Source organism: Temnothorax americanus, unplaced genomic scaffold (assembly GCF_048541705.1).
Source record: "Temnothorax americanus isolate GAGA-0224 unplaced genomic scaffold, ASM4854170v1 Scaffold28, whole genome shotgun sequence".
Classification (NCBI taxonomy): domain Eukaryota; kingdom Metazoa; phylum Arthropoda; class Insecta; order Hymenoptera; family Formicidae; genus Temnothorax; species Temnothorax americanus.
Genome location: NW_027509421.1, coordinates 432,511 through 456,849, shown reverse-complemented (window position 1 = coordinate 456,849; position 24,339 = coordinate 432,511). Strand labels below are relative to the sequence as shown.

The 24,339-nt window shown below is 37.2% G+C and overlaps 3 protein-coding genes across 4 annotated transcripts; 2 read left to right on the top strand and 1 right to left on the bottom strand.

Annotated features, from left to right (window-relative positions):
• The first annotated feature begins 395 nt into the window (after positions 1-395).
• Positions 396-14,913, top strand: LOC143899573 (uncharacterized). Its single transcript, XM_077409931.1, has 5 exons — positions 396-635; positions 6,112-6,599; positions 9,088-9,153; positions 10,003-10,160; positions 10,426-14,913. Exons 2-5 carry the CDS (start codon positions 6,386-6,388, stop codon positions 10,726-10,728), a joined length of 741 nt encoding a protein of 246 aa, XP_077266057.1. The 5' UTR covers positions 396-635; positions 6,112-6,385; the 3' UTR covers positions 10,729-14,913.
• Positions 14,914-15,518: 605 nt separating this feature from the next.
• Positions 15,519-21,377, top strand: LOC143899570 (sodium-coupled monocarboxylate transporter 1). Of its 2 annotated transcripts, XM_077409929.1 has the most exons (15): positions 15,601-15,658; positions 15,946-15,983; positions 16,295-16,502; positions 17,344-17,503; positions 17,560-17,625; positions 17,915-18,034; positions 18,324-18,478; positions 18,681-18,821; positions 18,888-18,996; positions 19,176-19,285; positions 19,503-19,686; positions 19,804-19,890; positions 20,260-20,441; positions 20,512-20,695; positions 20,783-21,377. In XM_077409929.1, exons 3-15 carry the CDS (start codon positions 16,309-16,311, stop codon positions 20,849-20,851), a joined length of 1,761 nt encoding a protein of 586 aa, XP_077266055.1. In that variant the 5' UTR covers positions 15,601-15,658; positions 15,946-15,983; positions 16,295-16,308; the 3' UTR covers positions 20,852-21,377. The 2 variants fall into 2 exon arrangements, with proteins under 2 accessions (XP_077266054.1, XP_077266055.1); XM_077409928.1 differs by lacking the exon at positions 15,946-15,983 and having other exon boundaries at positions 15,519-15,658.
• Rcd-1 (Required for cell differentiation 1) lies at positions 19,930-23,593 on the bottom strand. Its single transcript, XM_077409930.1, has 3 exons — positions 22,760-23,593; positions 22,177-22,571; positions 19,930-22,104 (listed from the first exon to the last, which is right to left on the bottom strand). Exons 1-3 carry the CDS (start codon positions 23,084-23,086, stop codon positions 21,900-21,902), a joined length of 927 nt encoding a protein of 308 aa, XP_077266056.1. The 5' UTR covers positions 23,087-23,593; the 3' UTR covers positions 19,930-21,899.
• Positions 23,594-24,339: the final 746 nt, after the last annotated feature.

Below are 24,339 nucleotides of genomic sequence, written 5' to 3'. Positions count from 1 at the left end.
AAGGAACAGATATTATATACATTATATAAAAAGACAAAAATCAGACTTCTGTCGGTCTTCCGACTTCGGAGGATGCGTTTGCATCTTCCGCGGTCATCAGAGCGCATCAGAGTCACGTGCTCGCGTACTTGACACGTCAACACGTGCCATCAACGTCGGCTGTGAATCTCCGATGGCAGTTCGAACCATGGATTGCGAGTGCGCGCGCAAGCTGGCAACAGGTAAATGGCAGGTAAGAGAGAGAGAAAAAAAGAGGCAAACAGAAACGCGCAGGGGGAGGTGGAGGAATAGGTGAACGGCGAGGGCAGGGAGACAGGTGCGCTGGTTGGAGGGGACGAAGTGACTTCTCGAAGAGGTGGGAGTCTCGGAAACCTGAGGGAACTCGCCGCCACCGCTATAACTCCGTTCGGTTTGGCGTTTTCGCGATCGACAGTCAAGCGCGGATGACCGTCGATGGTGCGCGTTCGCGAGTTTGCATACGAAGCGAATAACGATGTACGCTTGTGCGTCCGCGTTCCGCGCGACGCAGGAATCCGAGGACGTCGGGGTGCGTAGCGCGTGATCGCGCGCGGGTGCGTGGGTGCGTGCGTACATCCGGGGCGCGCGCGAAGGACTGCGCTTCACGGATGACCTCGGTAAGCGATCTATCGCATTTGTAATTGTAATTGCAAAATTGCGTGTGAAGATTTAGCGGAGTTTGGCGCAACTCGTCTCTCCCTGATGTTGCGTCATAAAATTAGGTAGTCGAAGCTTAGAACTTGTTCAAAGTTAATGCGCGAGATTTTCATAATTTATTTCCGAAAGTAGATAAAATTTTTTCTTCTTCATCTTTAAATCACGATATATAAATGTCTATGATACAATAAATATGTCTGATCAATGTCTTAATAGTTCAGGATTCTTTAGACGCTTTTCTTTAATATTTTTTCGATATATATAAATATATGAATACTTTTAATTTACGTATATTCAATCGCGAATATATATCGTTACCATCGTTACCATATACCGTTATTCGCGACTGTTGTCGAGCTTATCATTGTCATCAGATGCGCGAGAATCCGGTTACTGAGGTGCTCGAATCGAATTAGAGCCGATCGGCGTATAGGAGCGAAGTGCGCATATCGAAAGCACGCGGGATATGTACGATGTTACGAGCGGAGATTTTAACGATCACATAGTTGCATAAATAAGACCGGTGGGCTTGACGTGGATCGAGATAATTTCACAATTTATTCGTACAGTATCGACCCACTGCTTCTATGTGTAATGTTGCTATACGTGTAATATTGATCCCCACTGCTTGGAAACACTGGTACCATATGCTAGAATTTACACGATGTTCGAGAAAACTTACTAAAAATCTTACCTGAATGATTTTCTATTTTTAACTTGGAGCCAGTGTCCCCGCGCTGTTTAATGAAAGTGAAAGTTGTTAACTATCGAAAATAAAAATATTCTGTTGTCAAAATAAGTTAATCGTAAATAGCATGAAATAAGATATAGTCCTGAATTTTATTTCAAGCTCCAAGATTTCAAAATTGTAGTTTGATAAAATTTTTAAATCTTTGTTCGACAAAATTTCAATTTTGTGCTTGGTTACGGAAAGGAATAAGTTATGAAAAGATTATGACACCCAGCCGAATTTTCTTTAAAAGAACTATCGACTGGAAATGGCCAAAGAATTCGTCGATTTTTCAAGGATCTATGTCGTTCATCGCTCATGTAGTATGTTTTTAATAATTGTTACATAATTCCGGTATCGGACGATGCTTTCCGAAAACTCGTTAAATATGCATTGCAGCTTTACTCGCTCGTGCAAGGACGAATCAATCGAGCGTGACGTTACACCGTTGCAATCGTAATCAGTGTGGAAAATCTTTGAACCATCCGAATCGAGCGTTAGACGACGTCGTAATGAGAGCGACTAACTAATTAGTAGCTCATCGCACGTGGTTGCTCGTCGAGCGACGTTCGTCCTATAGTTTATCGGTTATGCGAGATTGGAAAACGCGGCGTCGTGATTACTTCGCGAACGCAGTTTCTTCCGAGATTGCTACCGCAGCATTTGCGACGTTTCGTCATAAGGAAGATGATCGCGCGTGTGACGCGGCTTCCCGCGACAATTCGTTCTGACGTAAACGTGACAAGGCTGCGTGCATGCGCGGCGTTATCAATGAGCAAAAGATGTTACGAGAAATGAGATACCGAGTACGTGTGACGATATGAGTCATCCTGTCTAATTAAAATGACTATGTGTAGTGGCAGTAGTTACGTATTGCTATTTGCTAGATTACAGGAAGCACTCTCTGGATACTTGCCCGGCGATATCTTTAGATCGCGTGTTTTGATCCATCGCTATGGGCTGTAAAATTAAACTTATAGAGGACTTTGATTTCAAAGATAATTTCAAGGTTTTTTTTATTTGTCATATTATTTTTATTTGCAACTCAAATACTATTAGTATTTGGATATTTGAATTGAGAGAAAAATGTTTTCAAAATTGGAATCAATCGAAGAGTTTGCTTTGTGTTAACAACTATTAATTTAAGAACTGGACGTAATAATAACACATATTTACATAATTTTGAAAAAAAAAAATAAGTTTAAGCTTTAAAATCTAACTTGCGAGAAGATAGAAGGAAACAAGTAAAAGGAGCAAAAAAAATTCTAGTTTTGTCAGTCATAATGTTCAAGTTTGTCATATGGAAAAGTCCCAGTGTTCAAAAAATTCAAAATAAAGATTTCTGCAACAATATAGCGCAAGTCTTATTTATGCTGTTACCGCGTTCAACTCCTCAGTTATATCAGCCCAGAAATAATCAGTACACATTGCGCTAGTTATTATAATATCCGGTAGACTCGGACGACTTTGATTCGTGATTCATTCCTTCGATCGTAGTTGAGGTTTGAGCGCGAGTATATCGACGACGTATTCGGGTTCGTAACGTTCGCCATGCGTAAAAGCCTCCTCGTGAACCAGTCAGGCAACATTCCTGTGTCCCGACCGTGCACGTCCACCGCCTACCTCTGACTTCTACTCGGACTTTCCACGGCGAACGTCGTTCGATGTGGAGAGGTCGAGCGCAGCACAGTTAGCGACGCTGTCCGTTATCGCGGGATAAAAACAGCAAGATCGAGACGCTGCTTAATGAAAAGTGGACCTGCGAGCTTGATGTCTGGAAACTTGTCGGAACGCGACGTTCTAGAATAATATTGACGGAGGAGATAAGGCTCTCAATCACTTCAAGAGACATTGCCACTGAAATTCTTTTGGTCTGATGGATTTGGATCTATAAATGACTATTAATTATTAGATACAGCAAATCAGATCTTCGAGAAAAAAAGAATTTACAGAAGCCAATTTATGTCATATAATTTTTAAATGTATTGTGTATTAATGTATATATTTTAAACAAAATTTTGATTTTGATTAATTTGAAAGACATAAAAAATTTTTTAAAAAACTTTTTTATTTAATATTTTCCTGAGTTTTTTTTTTTTCTTTAACCAACGCACAGTAATGTAAATATGTTTTCTAGCGCGAAATAAGTATAATAATAATAAGCTTTATATATTAACGTTATTTTATATTATTTATTTTATTTAATAACTATATATATATATTAGGATATATATATATATAATATATAAATTATATATTGCATCCGTTGAAATATTTAGCCATATATGGAATATAAAGATAATGTTGTATAAACCAAATATGAAGATCATGTTTGCTGTAGCACAAATTCTTCTCTATCTAGAATTTATGACTTATTTTCTCGATTCATATTTGATAAATGTCAGAAATACTGACAAATATGCTTTTCCTATTTCTTTACGTTTCAAGAAATACTCGTATTTGAATAAATCATATCGAGTTTACTTCTCGAGGATTTATCTTTTCAAACTCAAATTTGATATTACTCGAAATTATAATACTTAGAAGTTATATTTTTGAAATTTGAGAAATATTATATAAAAAGTGACCGTAAAAATACGTATCTTGTATAAAATACCAATACAAATAAACGATACAGGTCTTTTACAATATTAATTTCTATATTCTGTTTGCTTTAAACAGTTTGCCGTCGCTTTATTTCATACGACAATTCCAGTAAGTTGTACCATGTGTTCGCATTCGATTTCCATTTGTTACAACACCGGGCAACACCCCAAAGCATTGTGCGTCGACACGTATTGTGTACATTCGGTACCAGATGTACCATAGCGCTCGCTGATCTCACGTATAGTGAATTGCAACGAGCATTCGCGTTATAATGTGTATCCGCACGTAATTGCGAGTGAAGTTATGCTCTACAGAAACATATAATATCCGATAACTGATTGCGCATTAAAGACACGCGATATGCCGTAATAGCGTTGGCAAAATGTAACAAAAGGCACGTATGATCGTATGTATATTCCGAAACATCGGCCGAGAATGTCATAACAACTTGACGCATCGCTATGTTGCAATTATGACAATACTCAATCGTGACAATATTTTTTCATTTTGATATTTTTTCGAATTTTGCAACTACAGTATAAGCATTGAATTGCAAACACCTGAAAAGATAATCCTATATATAAATCGCAATAATCACTAATTTGACATAGTCGATTTTAATTTTTAAATTAAATATTTAATTAAGAGTTTGGATATTTAATTTAATTAAGAATTAATATTGATTAATTCTCTCAGATTTTCAACAGAATGAGCAAAAAAATACAGCACCCAGAAAAAAATCGCGATTGAATATTTTGATTGATCGAAATAATTCGGTCTTCTCGGCTATGATCGACAGCTAGTCGCCGGAGAGCAATTTTCCTTTGCCACGAAGTTACGTAGGAAACGAAGCAAACGTTTACCTCGCTGGTTGATACGAGGAATGAGTCACAACCGCGATATGAAGCGGCCCTGAGAATATTAGTCTCTCATTATATCTTATTTCGAAAACGTCTACGGATTACACCTTTTCCGAGCATACCTGGTTTTTATACCTGTCTCATTTGTCGGTTAATTTAAATTCGTTGGACAGCAGAATTTTTTAGATTTATAGATCTGTTTATTGCAATTTTCGATAATGCCATCATAATTTATAGCCGTTGAAAGTACGTTATTGACTCTATAAAAAATGTCCCGTCACCTACGCAAACGTCACGCAATCGAAGGAATATAAAGCACTGTCAAGAACGACAGGCCGCAGGTAATTTATAAAACATAGTCCGGGATGTGACAATAAAACGAGGTCGTCAGTATAGGTAGGCGAAAGTATCTCCGCTGTTGCGCGACACTGGAGGCCATTTTGATGCATCCAGCCGCGTTCACGTATATGCGTTAACACAGGTGTTTGAAGTGATGCGTGTCACTTTGCAGGCATTGACGCATCTTCTGGCATCGCGACGCAATCGGACGTAACCAACGGAATAAAATACATTTGCCTATTCAGAGGTCTCCGGCGATAGAATCGTTCTAAATGAGTCCTCTCTAAATACATTTACACTGTACGAATCGCCCTCGAATTTTCATATTCCTTTGCGACTTCCTCGAAATCCGATAACTATATATTTTTCATCTGGAATTTACATCGAGCATGATTTACAAATTAAATTAAAGAACAAGGTATTCTTCTTTTGTAGGGATTGCTGAAAAATTATTTTAGTTTTAGCGATAATATTAAAAACGAAAAAAAAACCGTAAAAAAATTTATAGTCTTACTAAATCGAATCGCATGTTACTTAAGTTACGATTAAGACACCTAGCGAACTCTCTCTGAATTCATAACTATATGTTTTTCTTTGATTGTTATGTCATGTCTTCATTAGGACGTTTAAAAATCTGTTATATACAATCATTATTACTGTCAGTGTCAGCTAACTCGCTATATGATAAATACATTATCATTTAAAACATAATTAAATTATCGCAAAGTCTTTCTCTCTGCAATCGTAACAGAGAATTTATAATTGTATTGTTTAATAGACGAATTCTTTGGCCGATTTTTTTTAGACATCAAGATATCAATAAGTTCTCAGTGCCCTATTGTACATGTATAATTTAGAAAGTAACATTTACATATAATAAAAGTTTCTTTGTCCTTTTAGCGCCACGAGCATGGAGCCTTTTCGAGGTATACTTTTCGAGTACCGTTAAGGATCATCATGAGCGTCGACTGTGGATCGCGAGAGAGTCATCCGAGTCATGATTGTGTCCTAGATCCGTAATTCGAGATAAAGAAGGAGAAAGAAGAAGAAAAAGGCGAAAAGGACAATTAGAAAAAGAAAGAGCGCCAAACCGGTTGGCGATCTCGACTAAATCCACCGCGCATCGACCCGGTATTGCTTCGATTGAGTGTTCCTGGAGGTAACCGTAAACAGCATGACATTGATAGTGACAACTATCGTCGCTCTGTCCGTGTTGCCAAACGTCCTGCTGGCCGACCTCGATCCTCGGGGTATCAAATGCGGCGAGAAGTTTTGCAACATCTCGGAGTACTGCAGCCCTTTCGATCAGCATTGCAGGCCTTGCGCGATCGCGTGTAACGTCACGAGCCATAATTATCAGCCAGAGGAGTGCGCAAAAGATTGTCAATGTGAGTAATAAACCAGTTTCCATGTAAGAGAAAATTATCCAAATAAAATTGTTAAAATATGACGATCATTAATTTTTTACTGCTATATAATGCATCGTTTAAAAATCATCGTTAAACTCATTGCGCGATCCCAGTCATTCGAGTATATAACAAGACCCGTTTTAAATATAAAAGTACATGTAAAATGATTCTCTTACAATTAGCTTTCGTTTGAAAATGTTTCTAACGCGAAAATGTAGACTAAAATATATGCAATCGAGGATGAAAGCGTTCGAAACTTAAAGTTGTTGAAAAAAAAATAACGATTTATATTTCGGCTCGTATTTTGCGAACTTGAATTTATAGACCGATCGCCTTTCATCCGGTGCTTGCACGTATCGCGGTGCATCGTCCTGATGTCGTTCCGGTTTCTTGTTTTCACGCGAGCCGGCGCGTACGGGAAACCGGATAGCAATACGGTGCCGTCGTTCACCTCTGCCGAGTACGGCCGGCGGCGGACGAGCGAGCGAGCGAGCAAACCGAACCCGGGTTCTCGGGTCCGTTGACTTTGCACCTGACTGTTCCTACCGACTTCCCACACGCGAACACGGTCGATGAGTCACCTAGCTTCTTTTCTTCCTCCCTCCGTCCTCGCCGCCGCCCTTTTTCTTTCAACCTCCTCGGACCCTCCCTGTCCTCCTCTTCATCGTCCTTTTTTTCCCTTCCATTCCTGCTTGGTATTCAACGTCGGTTTCGCAATGGGGAAAGGGAGATGTATTTCATGCTCCGACAGGTAGGAGAAACCGCGGCACCGCTCCTTCTTGGGACGCGCGAAGAATGAAAATCTCTGCCTCTACATCCAAAGATGCTCCTTCGCGTGACGGGGGGGAGAGGTAGGGGAGATTTTATTTAACGTACGTTCATACAAAATTGTCCGTGTAGAGTTCTGTCTGGTTCCCCATTGAGAGTCCCCGTTACGGTGTCCGGTTACGTTATGTCGGTAAACTCGGTGTGTTCAGACTTATATATAATTTCTACGTTGGGGGAGAACTTGTTGACTCGACGTGTTATGTAATGAATGTAAAAATGTCCAATGAAATAGGACTCTTGAGGAAGACGTGTTTCTTTCATATGAGATACTCGAGGGATTTGTAAGAGAACGATGGATAAAGATTATTCCAAAAATTTCCACGCTTATATTAGCGTTAGGATATTTTAATTTGTCATCTTTTAAAATTGCGCTGTAATTAAACCTGTCATAATTAAGCCATTCAAATCTGAATTGCAGCGTGTTATAGAATAGCACATACATTTTAGCTATATGTATATTAAAGAGACGTACGTAAATTTTTTAAGTATTAATATGACAACACGTGTCTAAACATGTCAATTTATTATTTAAATGTCCAATACAATAACATTTATCTGTTATATCGTTGACAATCAGTATATGCTTCTGAACAATTAAATATCTCAATTTGGAGTATCCTTTGCTTGCGAATTTTATCCATCGCCATCGTGGCTAAGTTTTCGCGGATCGATCCACGCAAACTCGTCGTCCCAGGTCTGGGTTTGCTACTCTTTTCAATTTGGAACGGGGTCATCTCGCGTTTACGGTTGGGATAAGGCATAATCGCATTCTCACGTGCTACACGTAAGCATCGTAGGTCGGAATTGTTTGTGTTACGAGTTGCTATCGCGACCGACTTCGTCGGCCTTACGCAGGCGCGCAGAGAACTTACACTTTTTGAGAGGTAGACCATTGATTCGAATAAGAAGAAATGGAGAACGAATTAAAGACGAATGTGCTAAAGGATGTTAGTATAATAGACAGATCAATCGCGCGTAAACCGAATCAATTTTATGAAATTGATGTGGTTTTCTTCAAAATAGAGTCGGAAGAAATATAGACATAGAGAAAGTACATGCTTCGAGTAGTGGACTTAAAAATAGATGCCTACTTCACAAATCAATAAAATCAATTTGGTAAAAATTTACGCATATATTGATATTTTTAATTATAAATATATTTTTATTTTTAATATTGTTCATCCTTTTTTCTATTTTAGACCTATTCTATATTAGAACAAACTTTATTAATAAAGATTGCAATATGTATTAACATTATATTACTATTATTAAAATAATACTGGCAATTAATAGTGGCAATGTGATTTATGCACTTGACTGTTGTTCTTAAAACTGCAATTGATTCAACTTTTATTACATGTGAGCAATAGCGTCGAGTTTCCCTGTTGCATATCTGGTGGTACATAGTAGTACAACAGTTATATAGTTGGAGAAATCTTCCGAGTTTTGTAGCGTCGCTAATAGCTAAGTTTCGTAACGCTTTCTAAATAAATTTCTGATAAACTTTGATAAAGAAGTATTAATGAAATGTATTTAATGTTGAAACTTCTCGAGCACACTTTAGGAAAGTTTACGCGATAAACATGTTACGAGTGTGCGAAATGCTGAATTAATTATTGGTCGTTTCCTCTGATTTCAGTTTATCTTCATGATCAACGCTATGTCCAACGCATGGATCAATCAAGACAGTACGATGATCTCAGAGGTGAGTGGGTACAAATGCGAATAGAATATGCACATAATTTTGCCGCGAAGTACCGCACGCCTCGAGAGAAGTCAGACGAGTCGGAGATTTCAACGACGCAAATCTCGCACAGGCGTCAGCCGGCTCGTAATTCTTGCGCGACTGCCGCTTGATGCACGGTCGCAAAGACCGGTATTTATAATTTACCTTTGCCAATCTCGCAGTTATTTTCATTACCAAAGCATGTATTTTTAGATACATTTATAATCGAGGTACAGTTACGTTATAAAAACTTTTGTTAAGAAACTATTTTAATATTTTAATGCCATCTTATATATGCCTATATTGCCTTATATTATAATTTGCGATTAGAGAAAAGTGATCGTAAACATTTTGTAACATACTATTCGTTTTAATGTTTCGTATTAACGTTGAGTCTTCCTTTCTAATACGAGAGAACATTATACTTTACTTTAGAACATAACTGGCAACTTTCACTTTCGAGGTTTCAACGAGAACGGATGTTAGATATACTTACGCGTATCTTTTTTGAAATCGAAGCGATATGTTACAGAGCACAAAAGAGATTATATTGATAATTAGTTCCTAGTTTCTTTTAAATCACTTACGTTCGATCTATTGCGTGAAATTAAATTGCACGGAGATTCCTAATGGTTATATATTATATGGAAAATAATACATATTTCTCTACGTAAAATGTACATTGTGAATATTTCTTATAATATTTTTTATAACAATTTCAATATAAGAATTGGTTTCGAAAATGAATTAGCTATACACTACACGTAATCATTTCGATTTCTTACATAATTCTTATATTAGTCGTTAAAATCTATTCTTCTATTGTAGAAGAGGTCGAGAAACTGAAGTATAGGTTTGTGATCACAACGACATTGACCTGTTTCTCATTGTTTGGAATGCTGTACCTGCTGGGAAGAACCCTAATACGGTGGAAAAGGATTCAGCATTCTTTGCAAACTGTATTCAGAAAGAATATAAAATTGAAGGTAAGGACCCACAAGAATAGACCTCTTTAAAAAGCTTCTCTGTTCATTCATATTGAGACAGATTTCTTAAATATCGAACTTAAACGAGGTGCAGAGATAAAATATTGCAAATTAACAAATAAAATTTAATGTAGTTTCCTATAAATTCTCATACTTTCTGATTTTAATTTTGTAAAGCCGTAAATAATCATTCCGATAAAATTGACTTCTTGCGTGATGTTTGCGAGGCAGTTGCAAGCACTTAATTTCGTTGTTGCTTCAACAGGCCAATAAGAACAAAGTGCAAGACGACGTCGAGGCCGCTGTGAATAAGCAAAATGGTCTCAAGTTGACCATACCGAGCATAAGTGGCACGGTGGAGCAAGAAACCAAGATCGAGAATAATAACAGTAGTAGCAATAGTAATAGTAACGGGATTAATACCACACCAAACACCACAAGCACTCCTCTTTCACGACGACATGCTAGCGAAGATACCACCCTCGACTATGCTTACGATAACCCGGCGATGACACCGAGCCCAGATGCCGCGCAGCTTAAGACGAAGGCTCGCGAGAGTTCGTTTTAAGATTTCAAATTATGGATATTTAACGTCGATAAGAATATGAGCAGGACTATTTTCGACTTTACTCGAAACATTTTGAAGTACTTAAGATTAAAAGAGAGGAGCATTGAGAGAGATAAATTTTTACTTGTTCTAAAAACGAGTTTTGAGGTTCTGGTAGTAGTTCTGAGTAGAAGTTCTGAGGTAAGTGGGAACACTTTTGTGGCGATAATTGCTTTTGTAAAAAAAAATATATATTTATTGAAAGAACAGAATGTTGAGAGGAAAAGATTGCTATATTGGAATCGAGGACAATTCTGGCTTAAGTGGACAGGAAAATGAAAAGAGGATGTGGCGAAGCGTATTATGCGTAAAATGTGACGTGGCTACTTTGTCTTGTCCTGCGAATACATATTGAAATATTCTATAAGATTTTTCACGTTTTTACAAACGGTTTTTCGAGCTACGTTGTTAATGGATATTGGAACATACGTAGCAACGCGATCGAATGAGAGATCGCTCGATATACCGCCACTTTGTCTTTCTTGAATGCTCGCGCAATTTTTAACGTACGTTAAACAGTGCATGATATTCATAGTCGATAGTTCCATGAATGACCACAGTCTCACAGAGAATAATCGTGTTTCTACATAATTATTTTACTTCCCGATAATCCCTGAATCATTAAACGCCGTCATGAAACAAGTGATTTGCTGTTAATGACATTTTCGATGACTTGGGGAAATGACACATGCTCATTTCCGACTATGAATTAATTGCATTTTGAAGGAATAGTATTTGAAAAATAACGTTGCTCCTACGTCGAAACTACAAATGTCGCCCTAATAGATTACTTGTACACAGCTATTGCTATGATATAGTATCGTAAGTTTTTGGAGTGACTCGTGAATACGTGTCACGCCTCCGCGAACCGTGCGGCTGTGTGACTTAATTAAATAATTATTGACGCGATATGCTCGCGGGATATAGACGCGCGCGGTGTAATTGTCGACTTTATTCTCCCGATCTTAAACTGCTGGCGAAACGCGAAACATTTCGCTTCCACGAAATTGATATACTAATTCCAACACTTTTGTCAGAAGATATTAGGCTGTATAAGTGTCCTTAAAGTTACGCTTTCGCTAGTTCTTCAATTAAACTAAGATCTTTTACAGTTATCTATTCATTGCTAAAGATTCTGTGCATCGGTATTAACTGTGATGAAAAAAAAATTAATGCCACATGTACAGATTAAATTAATGAATCAAATAATAAATAAATTCAATATTTCCTAGTAATTAAATCTCTTATTTACAAAAAAGTTCTCTTGCAAATTTTTCTTTGGCACTTATTGATTTTCTAGATTTCAAATCTTTTTGTCTTAGCAATAAAACATCAAAGAATGTTTGTGAAATCTGTCCACGTGTTTTTACGATTACTTTTTAGTATTTTACAATCATTAAAATGATATCAATGGCCTGAATTACAGATCGGTGCGTAAATTTCTGTTGCAAATTATGCACAATGCGTGTCTATATAGGATTTTATAGTATATATAATAAATAATAAATATATAATAATTAACTTAAGAAATCGCATCCTTATCAGCCATTCCGTCCATGAAAGGCCTTTCGAGCAAACGTGCGCGTATAAGACGGCGCACTTTGCATAGGTCAGTGACGTTGCACGCGAGAACGAAGGGAAATCGATAACAATTTTATCGCGAACCAAGGCACAATGTACTACGTTGCGAAATTCCACAGCAATGTAAATTTAAATGATATTAATGGAATTATAGTCTGTAAATGTAATTTAACAGCCATTAATTCTGATAAAAAATAAAAAAAATGTCCAATTAAATTGATCGACTTTCAAATTCGAGGGAATTGAAAGAATATCGAAAGACACTACTCTTGGAAATGGATTTGCATTGATATTTGTAATTTGCTCAAAACAAATGCGCTCAACATTTACTTGCTCCCAAGGAATATTCTATATTTATTGATTGGGAGGAAGTGCTCGATTAATGCTCAATTTTAATGAGTAAACATTTGCTCAACTTTTTAAATTGTCAACAATGATTAACAACTCTTTAAATTAATGACTTTAATATGAATTAACATATAAATTATTTTATAAAAAGAAGCAGTTTCAAGTTTACTATATACATTTCTAAAAATCTCTTCTAAAAAATGATCACAAGTGACATATGCCGGGTTGAAACTTTTAATTATATTGATAAAATTTTAAATTTTAAATACTCATCGAATAATCTTATAGCCGAAGCTCAGGAAATAAAAAAAAACACACAGGCAACTATTTCGGTAATTAAATTAAACGAAAGGATTTATAGTTAATATTCAAAATACTTCGCCTTCTTGCAGCAACCGCTCTGACCTTAGATTTAATCATTTATACACGATTCACCATTCTTAGCGATTAGCGAAATAGCTACACACTACAGCGCACTTTTCATTTCATTATACATGATCCCCTTCGAGGGTGGATCAACGTCTTCCAGAAACGAAGATATTAACTTTGCCCAGAGGCAGCTCGTAGCATTAAATTCTCGAGTTGAACTGTATATAAATATAGCGAATATCTACTCTTATACTTAGCAGTCCCTGTTTGCTGATACGTTCAAATAAAACGATGCGACGCAAAGAAACTTTTGCGAATGTAAACAAGTTCGAAAGGTGGAAGAATTAAACGGCTTGAGATCTTACAAGCAAGATTTTCTCAACTTTCCTTCTAGCGTACTTAAGTGAATTGTATATAATTTTAATATTAATTGTATATAATTTAATGTTTTATTAATTATTTTAGTAATCGATTATTCTTTTAATTAAGAGGTTCAGTATCACGAATAATATGGTGGTGACATTATACTTAGGCAGTTGATTTCATAATCAAAATCTATCGCTTATGATCTTCTCAATCTTTCAGCTTCAGAAAATGTTAAAAAACACATAGTTCATTATTATCTTAATTTTAACATACTGGACAATCTTTCACGCGTGATAATAATATAGAATATATTACGATGTTACTCTTAGACGGATGTGTTGGTGTATGTGAATTATTCTGAATCTGTTAGTGTGTTCCTTTTATTGATTATATTATCGTACTTATTCTTATATTATTATATAAATATCCATGTGACTTAAAGCGTGCCTTTTTCAACGCGATCTAAGATGAATGCAATTGAAACAATAGATATTAATATGGCGTGCCTTTTCGACGAATTTTTTCGATGTTGAAATATATATTTGTGATATAGAAATTTATTTGTGTAATATAGATATCATAAAGAGACGATGTCTCTCATATATATACGTACATATACACATGTATACATATATGTATATGTATATGTCGTGCATGTTCTATATATATACATATGTATATATATATATATATAAAGTATTAACTTCAGTAAAAATCTCAAATTAATGACGATAAAAATTTTAAGATAGTTATCACCAAAAAATAAAAAATAAATTTTATTTAAAGATATATTAAATATTTTGAATATACATCTATATTTTCATTTTTTTTATTAATATTTTATTTTTATGAAAATAATAATTATATCATTTTAAATATTACGTGAAAACATTTGCTGGAGTTATATTTTACATATGTACATCGAAGGTGCTGATTTCTGAGAAAGATATTGTTATAAGCATCAGCAGATAGTTGAAATATAATAATTTAATTCATTGATTGATCCACTACGTTCATCACAATAAAATGTAAAAAAAAGAGTTTCAATGCGCGATTTGATTTTATCGCGATATTAAGCAATCGTTAAAATGATGATTTTACGAGATTTGTATAACGTTATAATATTTCTAAGATATTTGTAAAGTGCGGCATGGATTTGTCATGAGTGTCAGTCGTTATAAGAAATCGACATGATATACATTCCATTGTACATTTTTTTCGAGATACACACACGTTACCGAAGTATATTTGTATCCTGAATGGATACCAAATTTTGCTGTTGTTACCGTGTCGCTTTTAAAAATAATAAAAAAAGCGAACGTTTTTTTACTATATGTACTTGTAGTTACGCTGCAATTTTTCGTGAACGTTTAATGTTACTTGGCTCTAATGGGCTCAAAGAAATGCGACAAAATGTTTCTGTCAAGCAGCGGCAACTTTGTTTTTTTTTTTTTATAAATGAAAATATAGATATACCGATAATATACACAAAAATTTATTTCTCCTTCTCAGTACTCCTACAGTACCTTTTTATTTCACTCGTAGTGGAATGACTTGTGGAATCACTTGTACACTTTGTAGTGGAAAATACATGGTTTTCCAAATATGTCATTTTTATATTGCTGTTTGCATATAAAATCTCTTAATGGACAGTCAAATCAGCTGCGAATTAACAGTATAACAGTACTTAATTTTTTCTGCCTTGTTGTTTATCGTAATAAATATCTATTCGGCATCAAATTTATGAAATATTTTGTGTATACGCCGCAAACACCAAAAGAGGAAATGATATCTAAATCCTATAGTTATGTGGATCATAATGGAGATTATTCTCATACATTACTATGAAAGATAAGAATCACTTTGTCCGAACTAATTCGCTAATCCAAAAGATTTATTTCTTCTTTTAGTGATAAAAAAGTTGAGGACCGAAAGGATTAATGCGGACAAAAATGCGTATGAAAAGAGAGAGATTGAGACTGGAACAAAGGTGATCTACGAAAATTAGCCGTTTCATATATTCATACAAGTACCATCACGGAAGGCGGTGGTCGAGAGCAATATAGAGCAACGGAGCGACGGAGAAACCGCAATTATTCAATCGTGGCCCGTGGAGCTGCGTTTAACGCGTCGCTCTTTCACCGTCACAGACGTTTCGTAGAGCGCGCAGAAGAAGCGGCACATCCGTAATCTCGTCGCCGTGTCATCGCGCAATCTCGAAATCACGGTAATCGCGCGAAATCGAAGGAATTAAAAGGACGGACTGTATAAAAATATCGGATTTGACTTCAGTCATTCTCATCGTGACTTTTCTGCTTAATTTTTCGCGTTTCCGTGTGATTTTGAAAAATTTGACAAGTATTACATCTGTGATACGTGATTTTCTAATTTTATAGAGCACAAATAGATTTATAAGAGTGTGAGAGTATAGTTTCGTGAATTTATATGCATCCGTAAAACTATGATGAAGCGAATATATTTGGAATAAATATCATTTATGATGTATTTTTACAGTTAAATCTAACTCGTCTTGCGGACAGATTGATTTTTACGTAAGTTTACGTTTCGGGGTTTTAAAATCTTTAAAATATATCGAAACTGTGTTAAATACTGGTCGTACGACGTTCGCTAAATTTCTGTGGGATGTTGGAGAACTGGCACGCGACGGGAAGCAATTGCGACCTAATCTTTTGTGTTAATTTGTGAATTTCTATAAGTCCGCTCAGTATCGACTTACAGCTCAGTACAGCTACAAACACTATTGCTCAGTACCGAAGAATAGCTGTAATGTCCACGATGGTATCGAAATACAAAATTTATCGGATATAAAGATCTGATTGGGATAATTTTTGCTTGACAAAAGAAACTCGAGGCGCAATGGATACGACGGATTCTCGGCGAACGTTCGACTTGGTCGATTCCATCGTGTTCATTGGGATGCTGGGCGTCTCTGCCCTTGTAGGCGTCTATCAGTGGTACGCGTCCAGGAAGAAGATGGACGCCGTGGGAGAGTACCTTGTAGGCGGCCAAAAGATGTCTATATTTCCGATAAGCATGTCACTGATAGCAAGGTAAAGATTTATCCTTCTCTGCCAAGAGTTTCAGATTAACTTTTCTATCATAGCATCAAAAAAGCGCATAATTATAGAAATGTTTCCTAAGATTCTAAAATATGTCTTTAAAATATGTGCTTTAGAATGTATGAAATATATACGTAGGAAAATATGGAAATTTATCAATTAACTTATATTCTTTTACATAAGCTTATTGGATACGAAAATATGAATATTGTTCGAGAAATTGTTCCGTGAACCGGAAATGTTGTACAGGGCATGTTAGGTGCCTAAGTTGCCTCAATTGGCCGTCAAGGCTCTCCGGTTAAGGTTGTAATTATCAATAATCTTAGGTCCACGTGTCGAGATAACTAGGATAAGAAAATTCGTTCTAAGCGCACCCCATATTAGTCATAAGCCGTTAACGTTTTACTGACGTCAACTGCTATCTGCGAATTGCTTTACTTCTTATTTAAGCATACAGTCCTTTGTAAAATGGTGAAATTGCATTTTTGAATTGGGATAATATAATAATCTTCGTTCTTACGACTAATACATGTATATATTATAAAAATTGTATAATAGATGTATATATTAGACAACTATTATACAAATTATTTAAATCATAGATCATAAAATGCAATTTTGAAATAAGACGAAATTAGTTTTCGTCGCTTCTGGATATTTATTTTTAATTCACAACTTTCTTTACGTTCGCGATTGACGATATTAAAAATTCAGTGGCCGTCAATTTGGCAGAAATGAATTGGGAATTAGTGACGTTTAAATTTGCATTGTCTGAATCTCTAAATGCTGCATGATTAAGAGTAATTCTAAGAACGGCTCTTTAAAATTGCAGCTACATATCGGGTATAGCAATGTTGGGATTGCCGGCCGAAATGTACGTTTACGGCACGCAATTATGGTGCGTCGTGATCGCGGATACTTTTGTATCCGTGACGATGGCGATCGTGTACCTGCCGGTTTTCTACGGGCTCCGAATTACGTCATCTTACGAGGTACATAAATGATTTCACACGATGAATCTTGATAATTAGCAATTCGTTTTTTACAGTATCTGGAGTTAAGATTCAACCGAGTGGTCAGACTCATGGGATCTTTTATCTTTATTATCAAGATGGTGAGTTTGTCTCTATTAAATAAGTAAATATAAAGTTGGAGAAACTTTTTCGACTCTTAAAAATTTCCTCATATTTTTAAATCAAGCTTGCGTGTTCAGAATTTATTTCCTTGTTTTTGAACGTCGAAGTTCTTGCCAATTTCTTCTTAAAATCGTTACCGAGTCTTCTTAGGCGGTATTCGGCACGCAATGTATCTTTATCACATTGAGAATTCCTCGAAGCGTTGAACTTGGTATACTCGTCGATCTCGTGAGCAATTCAACACGCCGAGTAATCTTGTGCTTGCAGCTGCTTTACATACCGCTAGTGATATACGTGCCGGCGCTAGCCTTCAATCAAGCGACCGGAGTAGACCTCTACACGATCGCGTTGCTAGTCTGTGCTGTGTGCATCTTCTACACGACACTGGTAAGAACATCGCTCGTAGAAAATTATATTATAATTTCTTGCAAAGATATTTCGAATTTCTTTAGCTTGAACGTAATACAATCTGATTCCGGAGACTAATTTTATTTATTTTATAAGAGAAGGGCATGCAAAATTGTCGATAAAAATGAAGACGACTATCTTCAACGCTAAATGCAAGATATAAAAAAAATACTTAGTACGCAACAAGCGTCAATAAGATAATACAGGATGTTACAATATTCAAAATAATTAATTATAGTGCTAAAATATGTATGATTTTACATTCCAGGGTGGCTTGAAAGCAGTCGTCTGGACGGACACTATTCAGACGATGTTGATGTTCGGTGCCGTCATCGCCGTTGCCGTACTCGGCACCGCTAGAGTCGGCAGCGTGGCGGAAGTGTGGAAAAGGAATGCCGATACCGGGAGAATTGAGTTCTTCAAGTACTAGCAGCAATTTCTCCGTATTCTTTTGTACATTTTTATTATACTTAATTTAACTTATCATATACTCGTTATCATATACATAATCTATTTCTATTATAATCGCGCAACGCTCAGTCATAATTTTACCGATCTATCAAGTTATCGCAAACTATCGACCAATAAATGATATTCCATTTTATCCTCTTCCTGCTTTAATCAGCATGGATCTGGATCCTACGATAAGGCACACTTTCTGGGGCGTGGTGGTTGGCAATTATTTAAATTGGCTGGCCACGTGCTCGGTGAACCAAGCGATGGTGCAGCGATGCCTGGCGATGCCGAACTTGAGGAAGTCGAATGTGTGAGTCCGAGAAATGCATTACAATGCACGGCGTATATCACTCATTTAATCCCCTTTTGCATCTAGGGCGATTATGATAATGGCCATAGGCATAGGCAGCATTGTCTCATTATGTTGCTACATGGGAATCGTCATTTACGCGGCCTTTTATGACTGCGATCCGGTCACGACAAAGGTAAAATAATCTCGGGGTGAAGCAATTCATGAAACTACCAAATAGTGTCCCGAAATTTTCGACCTTAATTAATCTTATTTATTAATCAATTTCGAAGACAATAATATGATCGGATGGTTATACGCGAAATCTTTATAGATTGAACGTCTCGGAAAATGTTAATAAAAATTGCGTTTTAGCAAATACGAAAGCCCGATCAGTTGTTACCGTATTTCGTGATGGAATTGTCAGAGGCGATACCAGGCTTACCAGGATTATTCATTTCCGGTGTATTCAGTGCGGCATTGAGGTACTATGGAATTTAGACGCTCTAAATGATTTTTTTAATTGAAATAGGACAATAGGTATCACTTTCTTTGCAAATGCAAATGCAAATGCCTTGCCAAATTTTAAATCGTTGAATGCTATATCGAAATGAAAGAGGATGTTGTTATATAACGCTGTAATATCGCTCATTTGTTCATCTTCCCTTTTTGCGTGTAAAACGCTCGCTCGTTGACCTTTAGCACAATGTCGACCGGATTAAATTCCATGTCGGGCGTAATCTACGAAGACATGATCAAGCCGTGTCTCCGTAAGCCGATCTCCAACGTCGGCGCGAGTCGCATAATGAAAGTCACGGTTGTGATAATAGGAGCTATTTGCGTGGGCCTCGTATTTATGGTGGAGAAACTGAGCGGTCTAATTCAGGTAAGATGCAAACGCGTAATCGCACGCCAACGTTCGTAACCGGAAATGTCGGATCACTTATAAATTAATTCCGCGGTTAATCTACGCGATTATCGAAAACGTGGTTGATCTTTTCAGGCTGGTAAGAGCTTATCGGGAGTAACTGCCGGGCCCTTACTTGGAATGTTCACGTTGGGCATGCTATTTCCAATGGCCAACTCTATGGTAAGAGGATGATCGTAGAGAAACCAATATAGAAAAGTATACATCGCAAACGCTTTCAAATTTATTTCATTGACAGGATATAGCTTCAACTTTCTTATATTCTAGCTTATCTAAACGATATCTGCTAAATCTATAAATTTAAGAAATAATCTATATTACGATTATCTCCTAAATTCTGTTTCGAAGATATGTTTATTTACAAGGACTTAATATCAGTCAAGATATCCTAGAATTCCCGACGTTAATTTTAATGATATATTTATTATATGTATAAGCCAATCTTGAAGTTTATCATTAAAATCAAGCCAGTCCTAAGAAATCTTGCGTTTGCCGAGGAACCAACCTATCTCTATCTTCTTACCCAAACAGGGAGCACTCGTCGGTGCGCTGGTTAGTCTGAACTTAGTCGCTTGGATCTCGTTCGGCACGCAAGCGGCGATTTCCAACGGATCGGTTTATTTCCCGGTGAAACCGGTATCGGTGGATGGATGCACCGAATCGTTGAGAAGCACCGCTGGAAACCTCACGATGATCGTCGAGACTGCTGTCAGGTACATTTATTGAATTGCTCTCGCATATAAGAACCGCATAATAACTCCTCCCGTTTTAACTTTTTTACAGAGAACAACCATTCTTCCTATACAGAATGTCGTATCTCTGGTACACGTGGGTGGGTTTTCTAATTACGATTCTAGTGGGCCTATTGGTCTCGTGGTTCACGGGTCCATCTAAGTACAGTCGCGTGGACAAGAGATTATTTACACCCGTTATACACTGTTTATTACCGAAAGATCCTCAGAAAGCGGTACGTATAATTCCGCGATCCTCAATCAGAAAACAATCTTGTCACTAATGTATGTAATCTTGTTTTTGTTTTTCTTTTTTTTCACAGAATGAAGCTGAACTCGCGAAAATGACGAACGACGTGAACGACATAACGCAAACTTCTTCAAAATGTTAGCCATCATTTCTCTTTTATCTTAATTGCAGTTCAATTGGGCAAAATACATACGATCGTACATGTCAAATTTGTATTCGTGTATTCGATTTAGTCCCGATATCTCATAAAATTATATTATAAACTACTCATAATCGTTTAACGACACAAATAATGCCGTTACATACGTTGTAAATGGTTTAATGGTTTAAATAATGCACCGTCATCGGTCAATCACAATACAAGGCGGGACTAACGTCGAATACAAATCGTTACGCGCGCGCAAATTAATCTTATGTAAACTACTATATAAACCCAGGCAGTGATTCAAAGTTGCCGACTTAATTTTATACGCTCTACATTATATATATATATCGCCCATTTAATTACGTTTAATTAGGCCGATGATAATTTACAAAGAGAACGAATGTTAGTTCTAATATATTTGCATTTCTACTTGTGTACACGTTGAAGAATGACTTTTGCGCAAAAGAATACTGATTCATGGCATAAATTTTTAGGCAATGAATAACACATTTATGTTGTAAAATCTACCAAAATACCCGGCGCCTGAGCGTAAATATAATGATTAATATAAATTAATAGAGTCAATTTATCTCGAAAGAATATAGATAATCACACTTGCAAATTTTATATAGTTCTCATATATTACGTATGTCACATATCTCGCTTTAAAATTCCTATACCATAATACCTTGTTCGTATACAAAACACTTTTTATTTATATATGTTAAGGCTATTATTCGGTAACCTTAATGTTCGAGAGAAAGTTCAATGTCTGTTGACATATCGAACCGATTATAATTGGTAGATTTCACCGCAGGAGTTTATACATATTTACAACAATCATAATGTACTTGAATTGCCAATCGGACGACATACTTATTACTACATTTCACAGCACAATTCATAATTACATGTAACAATATGCAGATGGCATGGCCGTTTATTATCGTGTACCGTTTCGTAAAAAAGGATATAGTGCGACTTACGGATAGAAGGGTTTGAAGTCTATTCTCCTATGCCGAATATCATCGGAAGAGAGGATAATTTAAGATGTAAGTGGCGACATACCAATCGACGTCCTGGGATCTTGTTGACCCTGCTGAGCCGGCGGAACCTGTTGCGGACCGGTCTCCAGATTCTTCAGAAGCAAATTCAACCAATGCTTAGTTGAGGCATCTTCTTGCAAACATGTCGCAAATGTGTTATCTCTCAGTTGATCCGGCAAGCACTGTCTCAAGGCTAACAATGCTCTGCAAAATTAATCGCACGTTAAAGTTTTTCGGGATCTTCAAGAACGTATCGCGCATACCTTCATACTTTACCTCGGATTATCAGAGAGTCTTAAATAACACCGTACTACATGTTTGAGCAATCTTGCTGAAGGATCTTTAGCCAAGGATAATACCATTTTTCCTAATATCATAGCGACATGACTGAATCTATCATAGGTTTGACAGATGTAGGACAAGCCACTGTCGTCTAACAGTATCTTTTGCAATATAAATGTCGCCACGGTTTTACTCAGTTCCGAGCCGCTCTCCATAATTCGTAAACAAAGCGGGATGATCTCGGTAGTGAGAAGAAAGGTGATCACTTCTTGCTCATCAGTTTTGACCAATGCGCCGATCACTCCGAGACTCGTCAAACGAAGATATTCGAAGGGTCGCGTTTTGCTTACGGTATGCAGAAATGGATACAGGAATAATGGAACATGTGCCTGAAATCAAATACATGTGATATATAAGATATATCATTTTTAGTTATATGCAGTTTCATTAAATAAGAGTTCTTTGTTCGTACAACAGAGATAAAGGGCCAAATATATCATATATTTGTGTCGATTCTTTTAATTAACGGAGGAGAATGTTAGTATATTTAAAACTGCAAGTCACAGCGTATAGGTACCTGTAGGAACGCAGACCTCGTCTCAGGATGACTGGCCACGCATTGCAGCAGCGCCAGGGCGTTGCATACCCGATTACTCTGATAAGCCGTGAGGGTCGCGGGGTTGATCGCCGGATAGATGTTAATGATCTCCTGCAGGAGGGATGCCGTAGTACCGAACGAGTGCCACAACATGGGTGCCAGGTCGGGCACTACTTCACGCTTCTTGCTTAACTCTAGGAGAGCATTCTCCCTCGTCTCCGGATTCGACAGCTCGATTATCCACGCGTAGACCTTCTCGCGGTCGACGGTGGATTGCAGGGCGGCCGGGCTCTGCTGAGTACTCATGTCGTGACCCCTGGCCGCTGCTTCACGATTCGGGGAGAGGTATTGCGATTTGCACGCCCGTTCGCTGCGTTCGCGATCAATTTTCTCGCTTTACGTTCGCTCGTTACGTCGACAAGCCTTGGTAACCCAACCTCTTTCTTCCTGGGTAGATCGACAGTCACGTTCGCACGTATCGCGTTCGGTGATATGCACGGATTTTCGTAGCGTTTTCGCGTGCTTCTTGTACGATTTAGCCAATCCTCCAGTTCATCGCGATATCTGCCAAACCTGATGAGACTCGAAATAATCTCGCCGGGATGAAAGCGGAGTCGGCAACGATACGTCTTCCGGATACCTCGCCTGACCTCGCCAGTGTACGGTTACATTTCGAATTCGAATGCGCGCGACATCTGAAAATCTGAACGCCAACATAACCTCCCTGTTCGTCGCGAGTCACGAGTTCACCCGTCTGCACTATCCTGCACGACCTGCACTTTAAACACCACCCCGCACCCCACACTGCGCGGTGCGCGCACGGTGCCTACACCCTACACCGCCTACTACGTCACCGTATCGATCCGCCGCGCCGCGCCGGCGCATGACGTCACGGCCTACCCCTCCTACGCGGCATGACGCGGCCGGTTCAAAAATACCGAAAACTTTCAACGAACAATAAGAGATCAACGTATGCCGAATCTTTCGTTAACTTTCACAGGTTTAACTGGCTGTATTCTACGTTCTGTCTCGGTGGTGTCTGATCGACGTAGCTGTCTCTCGAAACGCGAGTGTTATATGTATATCGCGAACACGTAGTGATCATTAGCCTGGCGATTAATTAACTCCCACAGTCGGTAATTTATAGGGGTATCGAGGCGACGGTGGCTGTTTAATCGGAGCAGATATTTTTGCGCGATTTATCTATATTTAAGAAATATAATAATTGTACAAATATAAAAGAGTTTTATCTATAATATACATACGTATCATATTTTCAATATATGTGTGCATTTTAATATATATTTCATATACATGCATATTCGGGAATCGAGGAATGGAACGTACAATTCAAACCATCATTTTTTGCCGCGATATATATTATAAAAAATATATATATATATCTATTAAAATACACACGCACATTGGAGTACGCATGAAAATTCTTCTTTCTTAATTAAAGAGGCAATTTTTGTAAATTAATATTAATCGATACTAATATAAATTTTAATTTATATATTAGTATAAAAATAAAATATAATTTAATATTTTTATAAGTT